We start from the raw sequence: 23588 nt of genomic DNA, 5'->3' as shown, positions 1-23588 counted from the left end.
CCTCACAGTTACAATAACTAATCTCACCGCTGGCGTTATTTTTAACCTTACCAAAAGTAAATGCACTGTCCATCTAAAGGCACCCTAAATGTTAGTTTATCCCTTCATTGACAAACATTTTATTTGTCATTCATTTGTATTTTCAATTATGAAAATGAAATTATTAAGGTGTAATTATGATTTAGTTGTCCTACTTTTATGTTAAAATTTTATATTTAACAATTTTATTTTAATTTAACATAATTTGGTCCTTGTACTTTTATAATGCTATTAGTAAGTTCAAGTTGATAATATTTTTAATTATTGTCATTCCAATGATGAAATGGAATGTTTCTATTGCTATTGGGTATACTTCACGTCACATGAAAATTTTATCATCAATTAAGGGCAAAGCTAAAATTTCTTTTAGGAGGTTAACATTACATTATAATTTTTTAATTTTGAAGGATTTAAGTAGAAATTTTCCATTCCGAGGGCCAAGCATCATTTTCAATTAATAATAAATTTTCACATCATTTGAATGATTAAAGTTGTTAAAAACCAAAAATATTATCAAATTGGATCTGCTAATAATATCATAGAAGTATAATATATTAAATTATTTCAAACTAGAATATAAAAATTAAATCTAAATTTCAATATAATACAAGGATTCAAACCACAATTAGACGAATTACTAAACTACCAAATCCGATTTATGTTGTAAAATAATATTTATATAATATTATTTTCAATTATTTTACAATTAATATTATATTATGTCAAATAAGCATAATATATCAAACCCTAATCAAGAACTATAATAATTAGAGAATATTAGTTAAGGTTCTCATATTTGAACATTATTATGTAGTAACTTTTATGAGCTGTAATGTTTTTTTTTTAATGATACAATAGAGATTAAAATATTATTTTATTATTTCTAAATTTTTTATATGATATTACATCATATTTTGTCAAATAATCATATGGTATCCAACTCCAACCAAGAACTATAATAATGAGAGAATATTCGTTAAGGTTCATAATTGAACATAATTATGTAAATGTTATTATTCCTCCTTTGATTTTTTATGGGCACCAAATTGTTTGTTAAAAATTAATAATAAGATTTTTAGGGTGAATTTAGATTAACGGTGTGTTTATTTGCGGTTAGTATAAAAAAGCGATGGTGGTGAAATTATATATTGTAACGTGAGACAATAAATAAACTAAACGCACCATACCGCTCATCCAAACTCACACTTAATCCTCGTTAAAAAACAATATATATTTTTCAATTCTAAACTCTTTTTTATATAATTTTTTAAAAATATATGTCCTTTTATAATAAATACGATTACATTGATTAAATTTAAAATTTCCCACAAATTTAATTTTTGTTTTTATATACAAGAGAAGGACTAAACTCATAAATAGACATTAATACTATACTAAAACAATTTAATCCGAATTTAGAGACCTAATTATGAATACTCAGTACTAAGGTCTATTTATAAGTTTAGTCCTTCTATTATACTGAAATTAGAGATTTAATATAGATTAATTTAGCCTATCTATTTTTATAATGTTATCAACATATTCGATTAACATTAATTTTACATGTCAGGTTAATGATTAAGGCTTAAAAAAATTACAATGACAAAATTAACCCTAATATTTGCCACTTTTGTCATTTTTATCACTTTGTCTCTCGATCAGTCAATCTTCAAATTTTAGTCAATTTTTTTCAAAAAATTAATCGTACCATTAAAACTTTAGCAATAGTAACATGGTAGCCCATGTGACTAACCATGTCTACTTCAAAGAAGTTGAAAAGAAAAAATTCATAATTAAAAATAAAAATATCCACATCCACGATAAAATATATGTAGATTGGTACATAAGCTATCATATCGATGTCATTAACATTTTAATAGTTCAATCAATTTTTTTAATTTTAAAAAGTTAATTAAATTTTAAGGTTTAAAATTAAAATGATAAAAGAAAAGGAATTATGGCCAAGAGCTTAAGAAAGTCACATTTTACTTTATTGAAAGCAATTAACAATGTTATCAAATTTAAATCTACTAATAATATTATAAAAGCATATTATAAATATGTGACAACTTAAAATAAAATGTGACTTTTTTGTCAACCTATTGTTATGGTAAAAATACTATAGAGGTTTTTGTAGCATGCGTAAGATGTATTCTCGCCTCTCTATTAAAAATGAGCAAATTAATTTTTATATGTTAGACCAATAAGTAAATTAATAATTTCTATTAGAAAAATTCATCCATACCATTTGTACTATTAAAAATAGTGTGACCGATAAAATAATCGACAGTCATATGTGGCATGTTATGTGTACCTCATACTGACATATAGAAACCAATTTTAACAATAAAAATGGATGAAATTTTCAACAAAATGATCACTTTACTCTTTAACCAACATATATAAACTAATTTGCCTATTTTCTGATTAAAAAATAAAATACAATCTTATTCTTAATATAAAACTTCAATAATAATTTTCTAAATTAAAAATAAATCGGACAAGGCCAATTATTAAAGTATCATGTTAGATAATAATTTCTATTAAGGTTCATGATTTCTTCTTTCCTGTTAATTTGTTAAGGCTCATGATTGAACATAATTATGCAGTAATTTTTATTAGCTTTAATATTTTTTTCAAAGTTTGTTTCTTACGTTTAATGATTAAATATTCTACCCACGAATCTCGTGTATTAATATAATAGTTATGGTGTTCATCGTTCTAGATATAATCAATTTAAGTTGCACTAATCGCGGTACTATTAGAATTTTATCCTCCTCTTATAATTTATAAAAAAAAAACATTGGACACCAACATTTAATTTATTTAGGGATTGAGTTCCATTCCATTGGATTTATTGAATTTTCTAAATTTTCTTTGATAATTCGTTTTATTTTATTTTAGTTTTTCTTTAAAATTTTATTTTGACAAATTCAACTCTATTTTATGGGTTTTGGACTCTTTTTTGACAAAGTTGCAAAATATTTTCCATAAATGTTCTTTAATTTACTTATTCAAGTAAATAAAAATAATAATCACTAACTCTTAAATAGAATTTTTTAGAAAATTATATAATTTTGAAAGATATTTTTCCTTTGATATTTGAAGTATAATTATATTAATTATCATCAAAACACTCTTATTTATATTAATTATTTAAAAATATTTAAAATTTAAATTATTTTGTAATTGTATTTCAAGCATTATTATACTAAATTAATTAAATTATTTATTTATTATTAATTGTGTTTAAAATGTATATTTCATATATCATTATATTAAATTAATTAAATATCATTAAATTTATTTATGATTTAGTTTCTAACATTACGTATAAAATGAATATTTTAATTTTCCGTTATAATTTTTTACTGTAATACTAAACACTTCACAAATCAAACTTTTTCATTGTATATTTTTGTAGCACTTAAAAAAATTTCAAAAAATAAAAATAAAAGCATAGTTCAACTATTACAATAATACGAAATTAGTCCTTATAATTGAGTGAATTCTTAGAATAAAATGGGCTGTCCAGCCCACCAATCTGCAACATTCTCACAAATTTAAGATTTATTCAACCAAAGATCAAATTTATAATCACTTGAAAGCCCTTTAGACCAATTTTTCCAAAAGTTTATATGCATAAGCCTTCTAGAAAATAGGCTGGGCTAATAGCCTCGATTTTCTTGTGCGTGTCTGATTTTAAAGGCTCCTTTGGTTGACATTTTTGCTATTTTTTACCTTTACGAATAAAAAATATATTAATAATAAATTTAGTTTTTAATATTTACTATTTGACGTTATTTTTTTCATCATTTTAACTTTTAAATCCTAACTTTTAATTTTTAATTAAATAATTTTTTATTAGACAATAAGTTGACTAAGTTGTTAAGATCTTAATGGACTAATCGATAGTCGGTTTAATAGTCTACATGTATTTTAGTTCTTGATGCGGATGATATTTAAAAAATTGTTGAATTTTTTATATTTTTATAAAGTACAAATAGATTATCATGTTGTCAAAATTTTAATAATTCAATCAATTTTTATGTTCAATAAAAATAATTTAACTAAAATATTTGAAGGTTCATAGTTAAAATAATTCAAGAAAAATGTGATCAAAACAATAAAAAGGATAAATTAGTTAAAATTATCATTATGACTAAATGCATTAAAATTTATCATTATTATTTTTATATATATTTTATGTTTTTTATTATTCATAAAATTAATTTCTTTTAAGATTTACAATTACTTATCTGAATAATATTATTTTCAAAATTTAAACTTATATTTATATCGAAAAGTGAAATATATTTTATTATTCTTTGGTGATAAGGTCAAATCAAGCATAGATGCAAGAGGAAGGTTATGTTGATGGCAACAAGTCTTATCCGAATTTAAATTCTCCTCAAATATATTAAAATTTTAATTTTATTATTATATATATCAAATTAAATCTAATTAAATCTATTTATTTATTTATTTATTGAATAATTTCATTATAGATTCTATTTTTTGACTTAATGTTTAGAATTATTCATAGTCTCTTCCTAACTTTTAAATAAAGTGATAATACGCTTCAATGTATTATAACTCACATCCTCATGTATTGACAATAATACTCATATCAATTGAGTTAAGACTCAATCGACATTATCTACTTAATATTTAAAACCGTATAATTTTGAATTTTTATATAATCTGGATATAGATTTCTAAATTTATTTTAAATAATAAAACAAAGTATATCCGCTAATTGTAAAAAATAAAATATATTGGTTAACCTAGGCATTCACTTTTAATTTATATCGAATAATCAATAAGAGGACAATGCATTTTAGCGACTCGAATCTACATCTTTCGCATATATTAGTAAGTCTTGAATAAAAATTAAGAAAATGTTAAAATATACTCACTATAATCTCTCTATTGTTTAGATTTAAAAATTCTAACCTTTTTTAAAATTAAATATTTTGAAATTAAAAAAAACTCACTTGATAGCAATGTAACTAAAAATTGATATTATAATAAACCTGAATTTAATAAAAAAATAACAATGTTAATAATTGGACTTAAATTTTAAAATATGAAAAATAGAGGACTAAATCTTAAATTTGTGAAAAGTAAAAATACCTATGAAATTATTTAACCTTAAAGAAATTAATCAGATTAATGTGCTGACTGGGTTCACCGTCACTTCCATTCATTGGGTTTTTTGTGGCCAAGGATAGCCGTGAGACAAGTTTCTTGGATTCCCATATACTATAATTAATTATTGTTTATTGTGAAAAAAAATAGACCCCCGATAGTAATTTTGATGTTTATAATATTTGCCCAAAGTTCGAAATTGGGAAAAGAACCATATGATTTATGGAAATGATAAAAAAGTATATAAAATAAATAATTTTTCAATGTTCCAATTGATGGTTGGTTCAAAATATTTTTACAATAATTTATGTTTTAGGATAAAGTTTCCTGTCTCTTTCCAAATATATTTAGGTTAAAATATTAAAAGGTTTTATACATTTAAAATTTTCAAGATGAGTCCTTATCCATACAATATTTTATCTAGTTTACATGAAAACCATTAAAATCCACTTTAAGAAGAATAGATGTTTTAATGATACAAAATTGAATTTGTAGTAGTTTTAAATACATATACAACTAAAAGTAATATTTATATAAAAAATAAAATGGTTAAATACACTATATATCCTAAAACTATTATCCAAATTTTAAATTAATCCATAACTTTAGTAACATTATAATCAAATATTCAAAGTATCAAAATTGTATCAATTAGACCATTCTATCAATTTAACAATCAATTTAATTGTTAAATGTCACTCCATTGGATGTAAAGCATATTTATAAACACGTGCAATTACTACATAAGCAACTTGAATATGATATTTAAAAAAAATAGAGTTAACAAAATTTAAGAAGGCTATTTCTTTTTTTTTTTCCTTTTAACACATGAGATCCAAGTTGTATACACAATAAGTAGGCATGCTTACAATTTAGTCCACATGCTATCCAAAATGATGCCTACGTTGACAAAAAATCTGCTTGATACAATATTTATATTTTGAGGATTAGATTAAAATATTTTAAAAGTTAAAGACTAATTTAAAATCTGGGTTGTAATTTGGAACCTCAGTTGTAATTAACCCTTTTAAATTTCTAAAAAGTTGTTGTGAAGTGTGAACTAATTTATCTACATTACGATATTGACGTGTGATCTAGGCATCAATTATCGAGTTTTGGATAATGTTGCCACGTTTTTATGGATCATCCCTCAATTGTATATATACCCAATTACGGGGCTTTTTCTCAATATCTCATCTTCATCTTCATTTCAAACTACCTGCTTTTAGCTCTCCTTTTGAATCAATCTCCATTTTTGGTTTTCGTAAAGTGAAAGGATGTTAGGCATTTTCAAGAAAGAATTAATGAATCCTCCAAAGGAGCTGCATAGCCCAGCTTCACTCACTTCATCAAACAAGCCCAAGCTTCCCAATCAAATCATCAACCATTTCCTTTCTTCAAATCCCAACAATGCTGTCTCAATGGGGTTCGGATCCTCAGCTTGCTTTGCTTATGCTCCCACAGAGAATCGTTTCCCCAGTCATCAAAGGTAAAATAATAAACTCTCTGTCCTCAAAAAAAGAAACCCATTTTTTTTTGTTTAATTGAAGTTTCTGGATTTTGATGGAAATGTAGGTTGTTTTGTGGAGTGGATGAAATATACTGCATATTCTTGGGGGATTTGAATAATTTGAGCAGCCTGCTAAAGCAGTATGGGCTGTCAAAGGGCACCAATGAAGCCATGTTTATCATCGAAGCATATCGGACCCTCCGAGACCGTGGTCCGTACCCGGCTGACCAGGTCCTTAAGGATCTTGAAGGCAGCTATGGATTTGTGGTGTATGATAGCAAAGCTGGAAGTGTATTTGCTGCATTGGTAAGACCATTTTCAAAGCCAACTTCTCCATATAATTGGGTGATTCAAATGTATATTTTCTTATTAAATTAATTAATTGGTTTTTATTTAATGGTGTGTAGGGTGCAGATGAAAGGGTTAATCTCTATTGGGGTGTAGCAGCTGATGGATCAGTAGTTGTTTCAGATAACTTGAAGCTTATAAAAGAAAGCTGTGCTAAATCATTTGCACCATTTCCACCAGGTTACGTGTGCTTCATATTGATTAGTTTTTACCAGTATTATATTATAATTCTAAAAGATTTCTGTACAAAAACTATTGTATTAACATTTTGTGTTTGTGAATACAGGGTGTATGTTCCACAGTGAGCAAGGATTGATGAGTTTTGAGCATCCGAGGAGCAAAATGAAGGCAATGCCAAGAATTGACAGTGAAGGGGTGATGTGTGGTGCCAATTTCATGGCCGATGCTCAGTCGAGAACAAGTAGGATGCCCCGAGTTGGTAGCGAAGCCAATTGGGCACTGCGAGGCTCCAAAGCTTGAATAATTCAATACTAAATGACCCACATTTTATTATTTGTGTTTTTTTTTTTTTGGGGGGGGGTGTTTATTTCCTCGTTTATGAAATTGTAAAATGCCTTGTAAAAGGCATGTTTGATAAATAAAATGAAAAAAAATTAGAAAAGAAATCCTAACATGGCTTGATAACTGAAATGCATGGAAGAGTTTTTTATCATCTAATAAATGATGCAGCTCAGCATTTGATCATATGAAGATTGCAAAAATATGACCTTTTGTAATTGACCATAGGGAAGCAAGAGTGGTAATTAACTATTTTGCTGTCTGCTTCATCGCTGCGCAATCTAATTGATGCCATTACATCAAATACACCTTTTTGTTAAGTTGAGAGATGGTTCAACCTTTCATCAAGCCCTGACAAATGAGAACTACTTAATAAATCAATCTGACTCCACGAAGATCTGCAAAATTCAATCGATGAGATACATATTAGAACTAGACTTGTTGAAGCCTAACCCAAATCTGAGCCTGGTCCAACCCTATTTGATCATAAGAAGGCAACAATCGAAACCTAAACAAGGAACGTGAAATGATTTTAACCCAAGATGACCCAACTAGCAAAATTTGATCCCACAATAACCTAGACCCGAAATGTTCTAAGAAGTTTTAAAATCTGAATTGATTAGATCCAAAATCAACTTGACTCGCCTAATTGACAAATCTAATTAGAACTAAATTGATGTTAACAATTTGAGATTACAAGAAAACATATAACATGATACCAACCTCCACATCTGCCAAAGGTTCAAAAGTTTTTTTCTCTATTGTGTCAAACACTATAAGTCCACTAATTCTCTGGACTCCGAGTTTAGTTGCAACCAGGTTCTGCAACATGCAAAGTAGAACCCATAAATTATTACAATGGTAGCAAAAATCTTAGTAGTAATCCAACTGTCTTTAGCAGTTTATACGAGGGAGAAGTAGAATAAGTATTAAATAATGTGACATCTTCCATTTTATAGTAAATGATTGCCTGTAAATCATCTTCATACCAAATGGAAATCAGTGGAACCGAATGCCTCCACTGCTGGTAATGCCTGTACGAAAAGGGTCAAATCCATATGTAAGTATTGCAGCAAACCGTAACTTCCATATTTTAAGATATTAAATGAACAGATAAAGTATTATTATAGATGTTTACTAATGTTACTGGGGTACTGAGTCTTATCAGAAGACAAAAGAAAGCAATTCATCAGAGTTGTGCATGCAACTACCTCGTACATGTATACAGTACCTCATGGCAACAATGGAAAATGATAGAAAAGTAACTTGTGAGCCTAATATTTAAGAAAAGATTCACTTATCCAGTTATTTTGAGGCTTGATTGGACAAATTTAAGCAATCCTCAGTTGTCACGACCAGATTACATTGACAGAAATTTCCACTATACCATTAATACATACATTTCATGCAGACTGACCAGATTTCTTTAAATGCCAACAACCACATCTCCCTCTTCATCAAGAAGCTCTAAGAAGGCAAGATTCAGATGAATTTCTACCATATCCTTCATGTATACATGTTATGTGGTGTGACATATCACTTTAGCCACCCACCTAGCAGAAATCTCTCTTCATCAAGAAGTTCTAAGAACATAATCTAAGACCAAAATTCCATTTATCACCCTCTACCTCTACCAATAAAGGTAAGCTTTAGGTATATATGCCGCCAGGAAGTGTCAGAAAGAAGATATTACAATAGTTTTGGACAAAAAATGATAAGCTAATGTTGGAAGTCAATTAAATCAATTACCATTGTCTGAAGACCATTGAACATAACAAACTTCTCGTGTGCACTATTTTTTGATAACCAGACCTCAAATGGGCCCAACTCTCTGTCTGTATGGTTTGTGAGATTCAGATGTACCTGCAAAATAGAGACTAAGTCATTCAAAGGTTGATTAAAAATTCCTTTAGGATGAAGCTGAAGACCTTAAGAAGCAAAGCGAGATACTGTAGGCAGACCTTAAGTTTTGTCTTTAGGATGAAAAGGTTTTCTTTTTAAAAAAAAAGTTTCCCAAAATGTAAAAGAATTGAATTTGATAGTAAACATACAGAGAAGGGCTTATCCAAAATGATTAAAGATGGTATCCCCAGAACGTGCAGCTCAATCTCTTTGCAACTACTAGGCTGAAAAAGAGGAAAAACATATCAGAATGATTTCAATAATTCTCTCTTTTTTAGGTATTGATATTTATGCAGATCTCAAACTCAATAAACATAACATAGAGAGTTTGATAGTGTTTTTCCTTCTTTTTTTCTCAAAAATGAATAAAAAACAAATTATTTCTTTATATGGTACATATTTCAGAATAGAGAATATGGAGTCATTTAAAATAAAAAGAGTGCTTAACTTACAGTGCCAAGAATTTGTTGTGTTTGCAAGCGGCCTGGTTCACCCAAATTTGTACGCCACGATATCTGAAGTTTACCAAGGATACTACTCCTCTTTGCCTTCACTTGTTCAGAACCAGGTGAAGAAATTTTCATTTGATAAAGGTAATTGTGAATTCCCCCACCAGATCTGACAAGAATAGGTGGCTTAACTATCTCTCTGCCAGTAAATGATTATTAACAAAGAAGAAAATATTACAATAATTTAAGTTAAAAAATCAAAGAGAAAATCAAATAGGACTTGAAAGCATTGCAAGGACAAGCTGCTGAGAATAAAATAATCAAAAGGATACATCCATGTGATATGTCCACTACTTACCCAGTTGACGAGTTATCTGCAGGATAGAGCTCATCAGCTTTTAGTATTTTAGCAGTCCAATAAGGAGCTGGTTCAAACTCAACTTGGTCCACATAAAGGTTTGATTTTGTATGATTCTCTATGCAAGCTTCTAAATAGGTAGTTTCCTGAGATGGAAACACTCAGCTATTACAGAAGCATGAAAACCCCAAGTTGATTCACAACTTTTACGACTAATGATGCAGATTTAAACTAGTATTCGCTGCACTAGACATTATCGACAACTATAAAACCAAACGAGCAACTCCAAGCAGGAGATGTTAGCTTTACATATTGCAAAAACTGACTTGCAAGTTGCAACAGAAGGATACATGCACATCTGCGCACTTTGGTTTTAATGATAAAAAATGAGAAGCAACAAAAGGAAAGAAAGCCAAAAGAAAACACTGAAGCTGGGTTACATAATGGAAGGTAGCCCTTGCCCTTTCCTCTCACAATGCTCAGTTAAGGAGGGATAGAGGCTCTAAAACTTAACTTTTAGCTTTAGGAATTTGTTTGATATCAACTTGATTTATAAAATCAAAAAGCAATAAGTGCCAAGCCAATTTAACCTTTTATTTCTATGGCTTAATTACATGAAAAGAATCTAATTGCAGCAGCATGAATATCTAGGCTTTATGCACTTACATTAGAAAATTCAAGTCAATCTCAACCTACCTTGACAGTGCGGACCTGCACAACAGAGGCAAGAAGCATTACAATTCTGAATGGAAAATTAAAAGAAAAGCCAAGAGAAGATTTCAAAGAACAAAGTAGAAGCAATAAATGCCTTTGGAGCTACCTCAGGGCAGCATGTACATTAGAATTATTTCATTTCTTTCTGAAGGCATGGGATAGTACCTTTGTCCTAACTGATAATGGGTTCGCAACAACAAACTTGAAAAACTGTGGAAGATATTTTCGTTCACCATCACCATCATTGTACAACGCGGTGCAAACCATCCTAATTTTTTGTCATGCAACAAATCACGGTCGTGTCAGGGGAAAAATAATTAATGAAAGAAATTACAGGAGATAGTAAAATCAGTCTGTTACTACATACGTATAAGCTCCAAGTTCCTTGACATCATGTTCCACAATAAAATCATAATGCCCTCCTGCATGTATGGTTCCAACGGGTGATTTTGATGTATCCAAGAGGAGGATTCTCTCCCTCTCTGTTTGAATTTCTGCCTACAATAAACCCAAGATTTCTTGATCTGTTGTATCGAATTAAACACATATTTTGAGAATAAAAGTGTATGAGCTTGCAAGCAAAACTTCATTTAGGCACTTATCTAACAGAGATGAAAATAAATAAAACAATCACTGAACTTAGATACTTAAAATCAAGCTTGAAAAGAAGCACGTGATCTGGAACTTTTAGTAACATAAAAGCTTAATAAATTCAATTAAAGAACGTGAAAGAACAAGTCCTACCAAACTACAAGCGAAAAATGTCAATTAATATTCAAATTTTTCTTCCTTTCCAAACACATTATCAATGCAACAGTTAAACAGTTCTTATCAATAAAAATTGCAGTAAATTCATGAAAAAAAAGAAAACAATTAAACAGACTGACCTTAATAATGACGTCCTTAACTTCAAAATTTGAGCTGTTATTAATGCTGATATAGCTGCAGAAAGTCTCTCCTAAGTAAATCGCCCTATATTAATTAAACCAGAAAAAAAAAATCAGATAAAAAGAAATACAAAACGATTAATGAAAAACAGAGTTGATTGCATAGGACATTTCTGAATTATAGATCAAATTCTAATTTGGTCCTTAATTTCAAATCCTTCCAATCGATGTTGACTGTTAGTTTGAATATGACCTGTTAAAAAATATTTATAAATCCCTTTACCTCACATTTAAGCTGACATTTAATACTAACAAAGAGGAACAATAAAATATTATTGTAGAGTTTTGAAGTTATGACCAATTTAGAATTTGGTCATAACTTAGGGACTTATGGTACAATTAACCCCCAAAAAATGAAGAATAAAGAGAAGTATGTGTGGTGAGACCCGAAGGATTGAGGGAGGACGAGGAGGCCAGAGAAGCCCATTGCATCGGAAGGGTGGTGGAGGAGGAATCTATTGGCAAAGGTCATATCGGAGGAGTCGGTGGACTTGTTGACGTGGCTAGATAAGAGTGGAGAGAGGTTAGAAGCGGCGAGTGGATCGTCGAAGATGTCCTCGCCGACGAAGAGATCGGAAGGATCGAGACGGAAAGGAGGTTCGACGTGGAACGACGGCTTGCAAAGCCGCATTACCCTGAAGGCTAGCGAGTGAATTCCTTGTGGCGTCGTGCTCATGGCTTAATGGATTTTCAGTCCTTTTTTGGCTAAATTTGAGGGTTGAGAGACTGTGAGTGAGGGGGAAAAAATGAAACCCGAAGTGTAACGATATCTCGCGGTTTCTCGAGTTTTTCAGTTAGCCTCTTGCCAAGTTCCCAGGGGCCAGAACTGGGCCCAGGGCATTCTGTTTTTTCAGTATTTCTAACCGCCGTCGTTTTGTCTCAAACTTCTTTTTTAATTCTTCCCCTCCTTTATGTTCGAAGTTCGTGAGGCGGATCTTCATTAGGACTTTAAGAGGTCTTGACCTTTGTTAAGATTATTGAAAATTCTTACTAAAATTCTCAAAATTTTTAATTAGATCCCCTAAAATTTAATGTCAATCAAGATCTATCACTGGACTCAATATTTTTGGTTTCAATTATTTTTTTAATAAAATATTTGAAACGGGTAACATGGTTTGAACTCAAGTCACATAAATGTGGGTTTGGATGAGTGGTGCGTTTATTTGTAATTAGTGCAAAAATAGCGGTGCACGGTGAGATTAGATACTATAACGATACTATAATATGAGACAAAAAGTAAGCTAAACGCACCGCACTGTACCTCACCGCACTGTACCTCACCGCTCATCCAAACTCACCCTAAGTGTCAAACTAGAGCTTTGACCACCACTCCATATAATACTATTTGTTCCAATTATTATTGATATTTGGCTTTTTAGTTTTACAAGTTAGTGAAAGTGTTTATGAGTCGAGTCAAGTTTTGATCAATATTATAAGAATTGGATCGACGATCGAATCAATTAATTGAATCATTGATTTAATTCTTGCAAAATAAAAAATCTAAACAATTTAGAAAAATGAAAAGGTTGAAAACATAAATAATTAATAATTAAACATGAAAATTTATTTAATAAATTATAACAATAAAATTAAATTAAGTATTTGAAATAAATTAAATCAAATCCTAACTAGTTTTGCATCAACTCTCTTCTCTACGTTTATAGTACCAGTTAAATCAATTGGATATCAATCTCCAATTAAATTAGATAATACTGTTTGATTCGACAATCATGGTTTAGATTTGGATTTGGATTTATGCATGCTATTAACATTTATACCATATTTAAACTTTTTAATGAAGTTAGTGTCACGGGTCAACTAAAGATTAGACACCGATTCAATTGGTAAATAACTAAATAAATCATGCATTTTACAATGTTATATTGTTAGGATATTTTTATTTAGTGTTAATATATATGAAGGTATTTGAACTTGATAGCTTATTCATACTTGATACCTCAACTTTGTTTTGACCTGACCTATACCTAAATTTGGAAACCATAAGTTAACTTGGTACTTATTTTAGGTACCTAATTAACACTATTAAAATATGTTGACGTGGCATTGAGGACCAACGACATTGTGACATATTACATTTACACATTTTGACACGTAGTAATTTTTTTTATAAATTCTAAATTTTTTTGTCACGTGTCAAAATGTGAGTTTGCTATGTAATGACCCAAAATTTACAAGCATCGGAAAAGTACATTATCGGGCCTCCGAATTAGTAAACTGAGTCATAAAAAAAAATTCTAGAATATTCGAACAAGTTCCGTTTTTTTATATATGATTTGGGCTTTAAGAGCCCATTATATGGATTTTGTTATTAAATTATACTATGAATGTTATTTTAATTGTGAATTATTCGTAAGTTGTCTGATAGGTCCGGTAATGACTCGTAACCTTGTTTCGGTGACGGTTTGGGGTTAGGGGGTGTTACAATTATTGGTATCAGAGCTAGTAGGTTTAATCGATTCTCGGGCCAAATCGAGCTCGAAAATGAGTCTAGTAGTACATGCCACTTTTGAGTTAAAAGTGAGTCGGGAATTTTTGGATGCTGACCTATTTGTTTGTTTTTGTTTTATATATTAAAAATGTCTGATGAAGAAATGTATACCGGAGATAGAGAGTTAGATGAAATAGAGTCGATAGCACCTAGTGTAAATCCTAGAAGAAATCAACCTTTAAATGAAGAAAGAGATAGAGATAACTCACATTTGTTAAGAATTATTGTCGATGCTCTACAAAGAGTAGCGGGGACTGTTCCTGCTACAACTTCTGTATCAACTCAAAGACGGGCCCCGATAAAAGAGTTAAGAAAATATGGTGCTATGGAATTTATGGGTCTGACAGGAGTTGATCCATCTAAAGCAGAGAATTGGATGGAATCAACTAAACGAGTTATGCAGCAATTAGAATGTACCCCCCGAGAATGCTTAATTTGTGCCATTTCATTACTTCAGGGTGAGGCTTATCTGTGGTAGGAATCTGTAATCCAACATTTGCCAGCAGAACATGTAACATGGGAATTATTTCAGAAGGAATTTCAGAAGAAGTATGTTGGAGAGTTATATATTTAAGATAAAAAGCATGAATTTCTAATGTTGAAGCAAGGTAACTTATCAGTAGTGGATTATGAAAGAGAATTTTCTTGATTGAGCCGATATGCTACTGAGTTCATTCTAACAGAAGCTGATAGCTGCAAGAGATTTCTACGAGGATTGAGAGATGAAATCAGAGTACAGCTGGTGTCATAACAAATTACAGAACTTGTGGATTTGATTGAGAGAGCTAAGATGGTAGAGCAGGTTTTGGGTTTGGATAAAAAGCCTGAGATAGCTAGATCGACTGGGAAATGAGCTGGCATTACTATTTTAAATCCTCTACCGAAAAGATCCCGAGAATTCAGAGGTAGTTTGAGGTCAAGTTTCAGATCGAATCGAGGTGATAAAAATCGGGGTAAACAGACTATTGTTTTTACTGGTAGTGTAAATGGACCTTCAAGAAATATTGATATTCCCGACTGTGAACATTGTGGAAAGAAGCACTTTGGTGAATGTTAGAAGATAACTCGACGATGTTTTTGATGCAGGTCTACAGATCATTTCATTCGAGATTTTCTAAAAAGTGAAGGTGTTATACCTACAGCATCTCAGAGATCAGTGCCTACTACTAGAGACAAAGGGTCAGGTAGAGGTAGTTCAGTATCTAGAGGTGGAGGTGTTTGTAGGAGTAGTGACGTAGTTACACAACAGTCAGAGGCAAGAGCACCAGTCAGGGCCTATGTAGTTCGTACTCGGGAAGAAGATGATGCCCACGATGTTGTGACAGGTATATTCTTATTGCATTTTGAGCCTATTTATGCTTTAATTGATCCAGGGTCGTCGCATTCATATATTAATTCAAAACTGGTTGAGTCAAGAAGGTTAAAATCTGAAATGTCTAGAGTTTTAATAGAAGTGTCTAGCCCTTTGGGATAAACTGTGTCTGTAGATAGAGACTGCCGGAGATGCCCGTTGATGATACATGATAAAATGTTTTCCGTTGACTTGTTGATTATGTCTTTCGGTGATTTTGATATAATAATGGGTATGGATTAGTTATCCGAATACGGGGTAATTTTGGATTGCTACAAAAAGAGGTCCAGTATTCAGACAGAGGATAGAGACAGAATTGAGGTGAATGGCATCCTTACCAGTGGCACGACATGTATCATTTCAACGATGAAAGCTAATAAATTACTTCAGCAGGGTTGTTCAGCGTATTTGGCATATGTTATTAATTCTGATTCAGTTGGAATTTAGTGTAGTCAGATCAGAACTGTATGTGAGTTTCCAAATGTATTCCCTGAAGAACTACCAAGCGTACCACCTGATAGAGAGGTTGAATTTGCTATAGAAGTGTATCCAGGTACAGTATCAATCTCTATACCTCCGTACCGAATGTCGTCCACTGAATTAAATGAGTTGAAAGTACAGTTACAGGACTTACTAGATCATGGATTTATTAGACTGAGCATTTCACCTTGGGGAGCTCCAGTGTTATTTGTTAAAAAAAAAGATGGATCAATACGGCTTTGTATTGATTATCGGTAGTTGAACAAATTAACAATAAAAAACTGGTATCTGTTGCCCCGTATAGATGATTTATTTGATAAGTTAAAAGGAGCTTCAGTATTTTCGAAGATTGACTTGAGATTTAGGTATAACCAGCTGAAAGTAAAAGAAAGTGATGTTCTGAATACTGCATTTTGTACTCGATATGGTCATTATAAATTTTTGGTGATGCCGTTCGGGTTGACTAATACTCCAGCTGCTTTCATAGATTTGATGAATCGTATCTTCCAGCCGTATTTAGATCAGTTCGTAGTGGTTTTCATTGATGATATATTGGTTTATTCAAATACTGAGAGAGAACATGATCAACATCTCAGAACAGTGCTACAGATTTTACGGGAAAAACAGTTGTACGGGAAACTGAGCAAATGTGAATTCTGGTTATCAGAGGTAGTATTATTGGGACATGTTGTATCTGTTGATGGGATTAGAGTTGATCCAAAGAAGATCGAAGCAATTGTTCAATGGAAAGCACTAAAGAATGTATCTGAGGTCCACAGTTTTCTGGGTTTAGCCGGGTACTATCGAAGGTTCGTTAGTGGATTCTCGAAAATAGCTTTACCGATGACCAAGCTACTACAAAAGAATGTTCCATTTATCTGGAATGATCAGTGTCAGAGAAGTTTTGAGGCATTGAAACAAATATTGACAGATGCACCAGTTCTAACTTTACCAGAATCGGGGAAAGATTTCATAGTGTACAGTGATGCTTCTTTGAATGGTTTGGGTTGTATATTAATGCAGGACGGAAAGGTAATAGCTTATACATCTCGACAGTTGAAGCTACATGAACGCAACTAACCTACACATGATTTAGAGTTAGCTGCTGTAATCTTTGCATTAAAGATTTGGAGACATTACCTGTATGGTGAGAAATGCTATATTTACACTGATCATAAAAGTATTAAATATCTTTTGTCACAAAAGGAGTTGATCTGAGACAGAGATGATGGATAGAACTTCTGAAAGATTATGATTGTATTATAAATTATCATCTAAGGAAGGCAAATGTGGTAGTAGATACACTAAGTAGAAAAACAGCGGTTGAATCACGGTCAATGTTTACTCGGTTTAATATTAATGATGATGGAAGTTTGTTAGCTGAATTAAAAGTTAAGCTAGTGATGTTTGATCAAATCAGAGAGGCATAGTTAGAAGATGAAAAGTTAATGAAGAAAAGAGAAATGGTACAGCATGGTATAGTGGAAAATTTTAATATTGATGAGCATGATTGTTTGAGGTTTTAGAATCGGATTTGTATCTCAACTACTTCTGAGATTAAATAGTTGATTATTCGAGAAGCACATGATAGTATTTTTGCTTTGCACCCTGGTGGAGCGAAGATGTATCGTAATCTACGAGAACTGTATTGGTGGCCAGGAATGAAGAAAAATATAGTTGAATATGTTGGTAAATGTCTGACTTGTCAGCTAGTAAAAGCAGAACATCAGGTACCGACAGGTTTACTTCAGCCTATTAGTATCCCCGAGTGGAAATGAGATTGCATTACTATGGACTTTGTTACGGGATTACCCTTGTCAGCAAGCAAAAAGAATGCTATTTGGGTGATAGTTGATAGACTTACCAAGTCTATTCACTTTATAACAGTCAGAACCGATTGGTCACTACAGAAGCTTGCCGAAGTTTATATCCGGGAAATTGTTAGATTACATGGTATTCCGGTATCGATAATTTAAAATCGAGACCCTCGATTTACATCGAGATTTTGGAAGCAATTACATGATTCGCTGGGAATTCGGCTCAACATTAGTACTGTATTTCATCCACAAACTGACAGACAATCCGAACGGGTAATTCAGATTCTGGAAGATGTTTTGAGAGCTTGTATCATTGAATTTGAGTCAGGTTGGAAACGATATTTGCCACTAGCAGAATTTGTTTATAATAATAGTTTTCAATCTAGTATTCAGATGGCTCCATATGAAGCACTATATGGTTGAAGGTGTCGATCACCGATATGTTGGGCGGAATTGAATGAAAGAAAAATAATAGAGCAGGAATTGATTCAAGAGACAAAGGAAACAGTTAAAAAGATTAAAGATAGACTAAAAGCCGCATTCGACGGACAGAAATCTTATGCAGATTTGAAACGGCGAGATATTGAATATTCAGTTGGTGATAAAGTATTCCTCAAAGTATCGCCTTGGAAGAAAATTTTAAGATTTGGCCGAAAAGGTAAATTGAGTCCACGTTTTATTGGGCCGTATGAAATAGTTGAAAAAATCGGATCGGTTGCCTGTCGGTTGGCTTTACCTCCAGAATTACAAAAGATTCACGACGTTTTTCATGTTTCGATACTTCAGAGATATAGATCGGATCCTTCTCATGTTATTCCCACTGAAGATGTTGAAATTCGATCTGATTTGACTTATGAAGAAGAGCTGGTTCAGATATTAGCTCAAGAAGTGAAAGAATTAAGAAACAAAAGGGTTCTCTTAGTAAAAGTTTTATGGAGAAGTCATAGTGTAGAAGAAGCGACTTGGGAACCGGAAGAGACGATGAGAACACAATATCTGCATCTTTTCTCAGGTAAATTTCGAGGACGAAATTTATTAAGGAAGGAGAAATGTAATGATCCAAAATTCACAAGCATCGGAAAAGTACATTATCGGGCCTCTGTCTTAGTAAACTGAGTAATAAAAAAATTTATTTGAAGTAATTATGAGTTTAGTTGAGTGCTTAATTAGGTATTAATTGGGTGAATTTAGTTTATTTAAGAGAAATTAGGAAAAATGATTAAATTAAATTAGGGGTAAAAGTTGAATTATAGATTAATAGAAAATAAAAAGGATTAAAATGGCAATTAAGCCATTAACAAGAAATGGGTGCATAAGTGATAAAAATCTTATATTTTATGTTTTATATATATTATTTTATTATATAATATAATATAATATAATATATAATATAATATTAATTATATTATATTAATTATATTATTATATATTAAATAAACTAAATAGATGACAAATGTATGGTAAAGATTAAAGACAAGTGCAATAGTAATAATTATATAGGTACCCTTGTAATAAAAATAAATATATGCTTAAATAATAAGTAAAATATTTTTATAATAATATATTATTAATATTATTAGTTAAAATAAAAGAAATAAAGTAAAGTAAGTAAAACAAAAGAAAAACAGAAAAGAAATAGAGAAAGAGACAAAAACAGGGGAAGAAAAAGGGAAAGAAAAGAAAAGGGGAAATTTGAGATTTTAAAGCTTCAAGTTTAATTGCTAACAAGGAAAACGAGGCATCGATATCCAAAGGAAAAGAAAAGATCGTTGAGGAGTAAACGCGTATTCTGGGTTTGTATTACTATAACTTAAACTATTTACTAAGTGCTATATTGAAATTGTAATCATGAGACATTTTAAGTAAGGTAAGTAATAACATTTGAAATTAAGTAAGAATATGTGTGAATATTGAATTATATGTGAGTTGAAATAAAAGATATTTTGAATTGATTGAATATTTGAAATTTGTTGTGGAAATGAATTCGAAGTTCGAAAAGTAAAATAATACCCTATTAACTTATCGAACTAGATTGTATACAAATGGCATGCCATAGGATTTGTGATGTGATGAGGAGACTTGTAGTTCGGCCGAGAAGATGATTATATTATTATATGCTTTGGTTTATCCGAAGAGGCATTTAATGCCTTATTGGTGTGTTTGGGAGGATATAATATACTGGTGTGTTATGGAGGATTTATATTATTCCAGGTGTGTTTAGGTTGGATATTCTGGTGTATTTGGGTGGAATCCACGCATCTGTCAAAGTCCGAGCCTTGTTAATAGGGTAAATAATTGAAATGAAAATTTAAAAATGAGATTGATTGATTTTGCACTATTGAAAAGTACGAGAAATAATGTATGAGTTAAATTATGAATTGAATTAGCATGTAATATATTTATATATATATGAATTTAAGATTTATGAAGTGATATATAAATATGTATATTTAGTTTAAGTGATTTATAAAGATTATGGTCGATGTTTGAAATTTTATTATTATTAAATAGTTTAATTTATAATAATACCACTGAGTATGAAATACTCAGCGTACGGTTGTTTCCACGCATAGGTCATTAGAGTTCAAAGTCCAGTTCAGCATCCAGAAAGATCTCGACTCCAACAAGAAAATTTTGGTGATGTATTTCTTCCTTTTGTTTAAGTGGCATGTACTAGGTGATTGTACACGAGTCGTATATATAAATGTAAATATATATGTTAAATGATCTTGGTTGTAAGTAAATGGTTACGATCTTTTTTTGATGATAAATATAGTTTAAAGTTATAAATTAGTAAACTTAGTATTAAATCTTGAAATGGAATGAAAGATATGAATTAGTTTGTTTTTTTTTATATTAACTTAAACCTTTATAATTAAAGTAGTAAATCAATTTATTTAGCATGATTTAGTAGTGTTCTAAGGAATAAAATCTTTGATTGAAACATTGGTATTGGTTGTTTTTGTTTTAAATTTGCGGGAGTTTTATGTAAAAATAAGCGAAATGTTTGTCGAAATTTTTTAAAAATTATAAAAAAATTGGAATATTCGAACAAGTTCGGTTTTTTTTATATATGTTTTGGGATTTAAGAGTCCGTTATGTGAATTTTGTTATTAAATTATACTATGAATGTTATTTTAATTGTGAATTATTCGTAAGTTGTCTGATAGGTCCAGTAATGCCTCATAACCCTGTTCCGGCCACGATTTGGGGTTAGGGGGTGTTACATGCTATATGTCAACATGTTATTAATCGTCAATGCAACGTTTCATATTTTAATCATGTTAGTCAAGTAACTAAAAAAAAAATCAAATTGACTTATGGTTTCTAAGTTTAAGTACTAGTTAGGTTAAAAAAATACAACTTATCAAGTTCAGTTACCTTTATATAACTCTTTTGTCTTTTTTATTTATTTATATTTTATATAAAATTATACATACGGTAGAATTTGAACTTAGGACATCATAATTTTTAAAATTAATTTTATCATTTCAATTAAAGCTTCATTTGATTTTCATATAGACTCAGTGATAAATATACTTGTTGCATAAAAATTGTCCCCGTGGGTCAGCCATAACAAATATCTTATACTTGTCTAGGCTTGGTTAAGTTTTAAAATTGGCCAAATTTATCAATATTTATAAATAACTAATACGAACTTGTTAGTTGTTATACATCGCTATTAAAAACTACAACAAATCGTGTCTCTTTTAATTTAATGATTTAATATATTTTAATTTATTAAGATCAATTGTTTAACTTTTATGTGATATAAGTTATACAATATATACAAAAAAACATATTACATAATTAAATAATGGGCAAAGCGGAAATGAGCTTGGACTTTGAATGTTAAAGTCTAAGTTTGACGATATTTTAAATAGGTTTAATTTTTTGTTCAAATCTTTTAAATTTTAACCATATTTCAAACTTAATTAAAAAAAAGTCTAACTATTTTCATATCTAGTAACTACAATAGTTCATGTATGCAATAAATAAACGTAAATTGATGGCATGTTTATAAGCTTTTTTTATTTTGCAAAATTGAATCAAGATCTAAACATAAAATCAAAATTCATATGTTATATTGCAAATTAAATAAATGTTCAATCTATTTATACTTTTAGTCCCTCTACTGTAATGAATTTGGGATTTAATTCATTCATTCTGGTATACTTAGTTACTTTACTTTGTTATTATCATATCTAAACAGATAATATAGTTAGTTATTGCTATTAAAGTGATGAAATATAAATTCTTTTTACTATTATTCGATCACATAATCAGGGCCAAATGGAAAATTTGTCAATCATATTCAACTAAAACAAATTTACATGTCAACCAAACTTCTAATGTTGCTTTTAGAAAATCACCTGATCACTTTAATGGCAACAATAACAATGTTGTCAATTTGGGCATACTAATAATCATAATTAAACTATTAAAATTTATGAATAGTTTTGAAATTTATTCAAAAATAAATAAAAATTTATTAGAGCTCTGATGTATGACGAAAAGTTTCTAAGAATTTAATCAATTCGTGTTTGATTACATTTTCAATATGTTAAAATTTACTTACTTTTTAAAATATTGGAATATATGAGATTATATTCTATTTGAATAATATTTATTTTGTAAATTCACATTACATTTGGAGGAAAATATTTATAGTAAATCACTATTTTGAAATTTTAATTAATAGCTTTAGGGTAACTTATATTTAACATTATCAAGGTGTTAGTAAGTTTACGTTTTGATCACTTAACTTTAAGAAGTTACAAAATGGTCATTGAATTATTTTAAAGTTTTCAATTAAATCAATGGACTGTTAAAATTATTGTTGTATGACCTTTTTTTTTGCACTGTCTACACTATTCGAAAGTTCTCATTCACTTCTATTTTATAGTTCATTTTTTTCATTAAACAACTTTGAACGTCATCTGCAAACTAAAATCTAAGCCATTTTCTTCTCCTATTTCTAACAATGATTGTTAGATTGACTTGGATTTAAAATATGTTATTCTACTCGTCGGTGAATACTAATCCACCAGACTAATCATTAATCGTTGCTTGGAGCTCACTAGCTAGACTTTAAAAAGAAATTAACACAACTTAATGACTTAAATAAAAATTTTTAAATAATTTAATAACTTAAATTAAACTTTTCAATAATTTAATGATCATTTTGTAAATTTTTAAAATCAATGATTAAAATATTACTTTTTAATAATTTAATTACATCTATAATTTACCTAAGTTATAATAACCTCCTTTTAAGGTACACAAAATTTGAAGAAAAAGACGCAAGATTCTTACATGTAGTTTTAAAATGGAAACCCAAATTATTTGGGCAAATATCAGAGCCACCACCCACCCATCACTTGGATCCAATCCAAACCCATATTAACCAGTCACTTAACTCACACATTTCACTAAATCATCAATCCGAACCAAGCAAGATTTCTCAGCCACCAATTAACCCCCCGCCACCGCC

At 30.2% G+C, this 23588-nt stretch overlaps 2 protein-coding genes across 4 annotated transcripts; one reads left to right on the top strand and one right to left on the bottom strand.

The window, feature by feature from the left end:
- Positions 1-6375: 6375 nt before the first annotated feature.
- Positions 6376-7674, top strand: LOC105776309 (stem-specific protein TSJT1). Its single transcript, XM_012598894.2, has 4 exons — positions 6376-6679; positions 6766-7006; positions 7108-7228; positions 7335-7674. The coding sequence occupies exons 1-4, from the start codon at positions 6468-6470 to the stop codon at positions 7526-7528; spliced, it is 768 nt and encodes a 255-aa protein (XP_012454348.1). The 5' UTR covers positions 6376-6467; the 3' UTR covers positions 7529-7674.
- On the bottom strand, positions 7568-12793 carry LOC105776308 (uncharacterized). Of its 3 annotated transcripts, none has more exons than XM_052622615.1 (12): positions 12324-12793; positions 11878-11962; positions 11358-11488; positions 11156-11258; positions 10973-10987; positions 10277-10422; positions 9922-10087; positions 9619-9693; positions 9317-9430; positions 8557-8601; positions 8291-8389; positions 7568-7965 (listed from the first exon to the last, which is right to left on the bottom strand). In XM_052622615.1, the coding sequence occupies exons 1-12, from the start codon at positions 12611-12613 to the stop codon at positions 7945-7947; spliced, it is 1290 nt and encodes a 429-aa protein (XP_052478575.1). In that variant the 5' UTR covers positions 12614-12793; the 3' UTR covers positions 7568-7944. The 3 variants fall into 3 exon arrangements, with proteins under 3 accessions (XP_052478575.1, XP_012454346.1, XP_012454345.1); XM_012598892.2 differs by having other exon boundaries at positions 7568-7918; positions 9922-10117; positions 12324-12792; XM_012598891.2 differs by having other exon boundaries at positions 9922-10117; positions 12324-12789.
- Positions 12794-23588: the final 10795 nt, after the last annotated feature.

Source organism: Gossypium raimondii, chromosome 10 (genome assembly GCF_025698545.1).
Source record: "Gossypium raimondii isolate GPD5lz chromosome 10, ASM2569854v1, whole genome shotgun sequence".
Taxonomy (NCBI): domain Eukaryota; kingdom Viridiplantae; phylum Streptophyta; class Magnoliopsida; order Malvales; family Malvaceae; genus Gossypium; species Gossypium raimondii.
Note: the sequence above shows the minus strand (reverse complement) of the source record. Positions and strands in the feature narration are given on the sequence as shown.

Excerpts from the sequence above, each read along its gene's own strand:
- LOC105776309 (XM_012598894.2), top strand. The coding sequence starts at position 6,468 with ATGTTAGGCATTTTCAAGAAAGAATTAATGAATCCTCCAAAGGAGCTG. Across the intron at positions 7,007-7,107 it reads GAAGTGTATTTGCTGCATTG|GGTGCAGATGAAAGGGTTAA; the intron begins GTAAGACCATTT and ends AATGGTGTGTAG. Across the intron at positions 7,229-7,334 it reads ATTTGCACCATTTCCACCAG|GGTGTATGTTCCACAGTGAG; the intron begins GTTACGTGTGCT and ends TTGTGAATACAG.
- LOC105776308 (XM_012598891.2), bottom strand. The coding sequence starts at position 12,613 with ATGAGCACGACGCCACAAGGAATTCACTCGCTAGCCTTCAGGGTAATG. Across the intron at positions 11,963-12,323 it reads GTCCTCCCTCAATCCTTCGG|GGCGATTTACTTAGGAGAGA; the intron begins GTCTCACCACAC and ends TAATTAATATAG. Across the intron at positions 8,602-9,316 it reads TCAATGGTCTTCAGACAATG|GCATTACCAGCAGTGGAGGC; the intron begins GTAATTGATTTA and ends CTTTTCGTACAG.